Below are 5609 nucleotides of genomic sequence, written 5' to 3'. Positions count from 1 at the left end.
AGTAGTTGGGATTGGGGCCGGCCCCTCAGACCTCTCCACTGGTTCCCTACTCCACGCCGGCATGTTCATTCACATCTTGGAGAACCATCAACCACTTCTTCTATAAGATAACCTCAGCTTGGGCCCCAAAGGAAGTTCCATTTTAAAGAGAAACAGATCTCAGTCCGGTGCCAGAAGAAGTCAGCCACAGAGGCACTCCCGCCATTGCTGCGTGAACCTGTTTTTAATTTAATGTTCTGGATGCTGCACTGCTCTGACATGAATGGTGAGCAGGTCCACTGCCTCTTAAGAATCCTCAGAGCCAGCGGCAACAGAGTCTATTTATGGATTAAATATGAAGCATTTACTCCTACAGGGTCAAGAACAATTCACCCTGAGACATGCCGGGATGCGCGTTCGGCCCTAGTTGAGAGTTAGGAAGAGGGAAGGGAGCTGTGATTCCGTTGGTGATCGGAGCATTCCTCCTGCAGGGGCGGAAGCGCCCTCTGGCCATAGCTGGGCTGGATATATGTGTCCCAGGGTATGGAGAAAGTACTGATCACTTGGAACAAGCATACCCAGAGCTGAGCAGTAACGGGCTCATGGGAGAGAGAGCATCTGAGAGGCACAGTGATGAGGATTCCAGGCTCTAAGTCTTACCGGGCTGATTTTGTGACTTACCTGGTGATGTGAACACATAAGGGTTGACCTCTCTAAGCCTCCGTCTCCTTATCATTAATGAAAATAATAAAAAATATCTGCCTCCTAGAGTTGCAATAGGAGCCTTGGGCATAGTGGGTGATGCACTGAGCTGCTAACCACAAGGGCGGCAGTTTGAACCCATCAACCCCTCTGCAGGAGAAAGCTGGTGCTGTCTGTTCTCCTAAAGATTGAAAGTCTCCGAAACCCAAAGGGCAGTTCTAACCTGTCCTATTGGGTCACTATGGGTTAAATCAACTCAATGGCAGTGAGTCTGTTGTTGTTGGGGAGCTGTGATATGGATTAAATACAAATAAAATATTTCCCTAATGCCTGATATCTCCAAATAGCTCAATTACATTACCCTGAACCGAGTCCCTGGATGGCACAGTTAAGCACTCCACTACTTGCTGGAAGGGTTGGCATGCTAGTGGGAACGGTTGGCAGTTCGCATCCACACAAGGTGATTTGGAAGACACATACAGTCTTGAAGCCCGAATCACCAGTCTGCTCTGCACACATGGGGTCTCCATGAGTTAGCACGGCTCCACAGCAACCAACGGCAACTACTACAATGACCTTGGACACTGTCAGCTTGGGCTCATTTGATCTTAACTAGGGCTCAAGGAATGAGGCAGAGCAGTGAAAGCCCAGCTCTCAGAGATAGTTGAAAGTGCAGTCCCACTTGTTGAGATAAGAATTGACCTCCTGTGTACATTGTGCAGATGGCAACTGGAAACACAGGGAATCCAGGACGGATGACTCCTTCCGGACCAGTGGGGAGAGGGGCGATGCCTGGAGGGTGAAGGGAATGTGGGGTAGAAGGGTGGAACCGATTACAAGAATCTAAGTATAGCCTCCTCCCTGGGGGATGGACAGCAGAGAAGAGGGTGGAGGGAGACGTCGGACAGTGTAACTTATGACAAAACTAATCATTTATGAATTATGAAGGGTTCATGAGGAAGGGGGGAGTGGGGAGGGAGGGGGAAAATGAGCAACTAATATTAAGGGCTAAAGTAGAAGGCAAATGTGTTGAGAATGATGAGGGCAACAAATGTACATATGTGCTTGACACAATGGATGTATGTATGGACTGTGATAAGAATTGTACGAGCCCCCAATAAAATAATTTTTTAAAAAAAGAATTGACCTCCTATTGATGCCAACTGCAGAGTCCAGCATGGTTTATGAAGCCCCTTGCTGGTGCCTCATCCAACATAATCTTTACTGTGTTCCAATGAAATGGAAATTATTATTATCATCTGGGTTTTTTTCCAGGTAAGATAAAGTTCAGGAAGATGAGAAAGGTTCTTTTGTGTCACCTAGTTATGAAGTGGCTGAGCTGGGACATAGATCTGAGTCCTCTGACTGCCTGCTCTCCTCTGAACCCGTGGAAGGAGCCCTGGTGGCCCCTGGTGAAGGGCTCCACTGCTGACCGAAGACCAGTGGTGGGAACCCACCTGCTGCCCCACAGTAGAAAGATGTGGCCATCTGCTCGCAGAAAGACCGACAGTCATGAAAACTCCATGAGGCAGCTCGACTCTGTCCTGTCGGGTCACTGTGAGTTGGATCGACTCAAGGGAAATGGTTTTCTGTTTGTTTGAAACCATCTGGTACATGGGTTTTCGAAGCAATGTCACAGGCTGGTTCATTCATCTGTCTTTCGGTTGAATGTTGAAAAGAGGCCCCATCAATGAAGAACCCAGCAAAATGATAGAGCCTCCCCACCTCCCACACAGCACAGGACATGTGTAGTCTCATCCTCCCCTCAGAGGGTGGAGGGCAATCACACAACCTCTCATTTCGAAGTACAACTTTCTCTTCAAAGAGCAAAGGCCCAAACAGCCAGCACTGTCCCAGGAGCAAAAGACGTGACTTTAACAAACAAAATCCCAGACACCAGACCTGGCTTGAGATAGTCAACTTTCGTCCTGTTTTTTCAGGTTGATCATCTCAAGTTTCCCAGACAAGCTGACAAGCTTTAACCTGAGAATCACTGTGGATTCAATGGACACATGATGAAGAGAATCGGATTCTTTAGTGCCAAGGAAAGCACTTATCGAGTGCAAGCTTTGGGAGACCAACTGACCTGGACTCGGGACTCAGGCACATATAACTAGCCACATCATCAGCATGTGAGAAATCACCTATTTGTATAGAATTTCAAAAGAAACTATCATAAATCCATTCATTTTAGAAATGCGGGCGGAGGCTCCTCCCTCACTGTCAGAATCCACTCTGGGGAAATGGAGGGAAGGCGGGCCGATTACCTACCTCACCTGGGCTCCTTTCTGGCCTCTCTCATCAGCCCACTAACCCAGGGCCCCTTCCTTTGCCCCCAATTCCTTATGGGTAAACACCTACTTTTTCACAATTCCCTGCTGAGATCGCTCCAAGACCTTTTTATTTGCTTATTTTTCAGCAACTTTATTGGCATATCATTCAATTATCATGTAATTCAGTCACGTCAAGAAGAGTTGGACAACCATTGAGACGATCTTCTTTGGTTTTGTGCTCATCGTTATTACCTTCCCATTTCCCCCCAAGCTTCCTGCCACCCCCCTGACCATTAATCCAGATACCTATTCTGGATTTCATATCCAGAAAAACATTAAAAAACAAGCCAACCAACACTAACAAGAAGAACAAAGCAAAACGGAAAAAAACCTCAATCAAAAGGAAAGTAGAAAATATTAAAAACTAGAACAAATTTAAATGGATCCTAAGGGAGATCAAATGACAGGGTGCTAACTGCATCTGCACAATCCACTCTCCGATGCATTCTGCATGGTAGCAAGGCTATTCACATCCCTGGTCTCTGGTCAGAGGGGATTCCTCAGGGAGTTACCCTGTATGTATTTCACCTTCACTTAAAAACAAACAAAACGGAAATAGCTTAAAATGGGTCAAAAGGGAAATCAAATGATCAGATATTCTGACTTCATTACATCCAAGACCCTCTCAAATGGTGGAACCAACACCTGGCGTGTAATGCTTCCTTCCAGATCTCTCCAGGGGCAAGGAGGATTGCAGACTTTCTTAAATGGTCTCAGAATTTCTATTTATATCCAGAAGTAGAATGGATTACTCTTTTCCTATTGGTATTTGGAGAGCAGGCAGAAGCAGGAGCAGGATTCCCAAATCCGCTGCTAACATGCTGGGTGAATAAGAAGGTGGGACCCGCTATGACCTTCAGATCCATCTCCATGGACATAACCAACCCACAAAATCTTTAGTCCTCCCTTAGTCTGTTCTGGTTTCCCTTCAATTACCCCACTGGAGGTCTTCTCCCGGAGGGACTATCCGATTGTCAGAAACCACCTGTGGGCCCTAATCCCCACTCTGATTTTGCTGCATGCTCTGAAACCTACCACAGTCTTATCTCAGGCTGAGCACGCCCCGGCTCTCTTCCCCACTTGTCTTTTCCTGGCAGAAGAGGGTCAGAACAAAAGCCAAAAATCCCAACTCCTGCTCTCAAGTGGGTTAAGACTCAGAAGGACCCTATACAGGGATTCCAGGGCTGTCAATCTTCCGGGAGCAGACAGCCTCATCTTTCCCCCACAGAGTGGATGGTGGGTTTGAAGTGCCCCCCCTGTGGTTAGCAGCCCAATAGGACAAACCAACCAAACCAGACTCTACTGGCCTCAAGTTGATTCTGGCTTGTAGCAGACCTCACAGGGAAGGATTGAACTGCTCCTGTGGGTTTCCAAGACAGTAATGCTTTGCAGGAATAGAAAGCCTCCTCTTTCTCTCAGAGTGGTTGGTGGATTCCGCCTGTTAACCTGGCAAACTGCAGCAAACACTTTCACCTAAATATGAAGTCCACCCTTCCCATGGAAAGCATTCCTGCAGCCTGGCGAAGATCTCATTCTACAGCCCACATTCGAGTCTTCCCTTCTTACCCCCTTAGCTCGTCAGAAGGGAACCAGTTGCTAAAATGTGTTAAGTTGTGAGAGCCTTCGGCTTCCCTGATGCCATTTCCAGACTACAAAAATCTGGTCCTAAAAGGGCTGGAATGTTGGGCTCAGAAAACTGCCTTGCCCAAGGAATGCTATGCCTTTGGGCATTGCCTGGAGGAAGGCTTTCTTTTCCTCACCCCACCCCCCTACGCCCACCCCCACCTCCCAGCTGCCCTTGGGGAAAATGAGCACCTAGGCAGATGGGCCTGTTAGCCCCAAGCAGAGTGAGCAGTTTGAATTCATCATTCACTCTGCAGAAGAAAGTTGAGGCTTTCTGCTTTTCGTACAAAACTAGTCTTGGAAACCCACAGAGGCTTAGAGGGTCGCTACGGGTCGAAATCGACTTGATGTCAGTGACTTTGACTTTGGAAAACATCCCCGCTACTATTCATCCCAGGGGAATGAGGGTTCGGATCCCCGGCATCTCAGCGGAGTCACACAGCTGGCTTTCCATTCAGGCACCTCCAAGTCCATAACCTTAAAGAAGTAAAGGCACAAGAGACTGGAAACGTGCTCCGCGGGATGTCCCTTTTCAATGAAAACCACTACCATCGAGTCAATTCCGACTCAGTGACCAGGATGAGGTTTCTCCGGCTGTCAATCTTTCTGGGAGTGGACAGCCTCTCCTTCCCCTGTCAGAATGACCGCTGGTTTTGAGCCATGGAGTTTGTGATTAACTATCCAACATTTACCCGTCAGGGCAATTCTCTCTCTTGGTGCCAGCACTACCTGAATAGAATCGCCCCAATTAACCGGCGCGCTCCTTGTCCTGTTTCTTAAACTAACGAGAGGATACGAATGCGTGAGCGCACGCACGTGCACACACACACACACACACACACACACACCCCACGCTTGCTTATCTGGGACCCCAGTGTCACCGTGCCAGGTCTGCTGGGATGCACCCCGAGCAGCAGGGACGTGGCTCCTCACCTTGATGTTGTGGAAGACGGAGCGGGAGCAGCGGGCGGC

The 5609-nt window shown here is 48.2% G+C and overlaps 1 protein-coding gene across 1 annotated transcript in view; it reads right to left on the bottom strand.

Annotated features, from left to right (window-relative positions):
* SLCO2A1 (solute carrier organic anion transporter family member 2A1) overlaps nucleotides 1–5609 on the bottom strand; it is a gene marked incomplete at its 5' end in the record, with an annotated part of 117876 nt that extends 112267 nt beyond the window's left edge. Inside the window, one exon of the mRNA XM_045297801.1 lies at nucleotides 5571–5609. Coding sequence (XP_045153736.1) covers nucleotides 5571–5609 — 39 coding nt within the window. The remainder of the gene's footprint in view (nucleotides 1–5570) is intronic.

This window comes from Echinops telfairi, unplaced genomic scaffold (assembly GCF_000313985.2).
Source record: "Echinops telfairi isolate 266 unplaced genomic scaffold, ASM31398v2 ScPeMD7_7422;HRSCAF=8460, whole genome shotgun sequence".
NCBI classification, from domain to species: Eukaryota; Metazoa; Chordata; class Mammalia; order Afrosoricida; family Tenrecidae; genus Echinops; species Echinops telfairi.
Note: the sequence above shows the minus strand (reverse complement) of the source record. Positions and strands in the feature narration are given on the sequence as shown.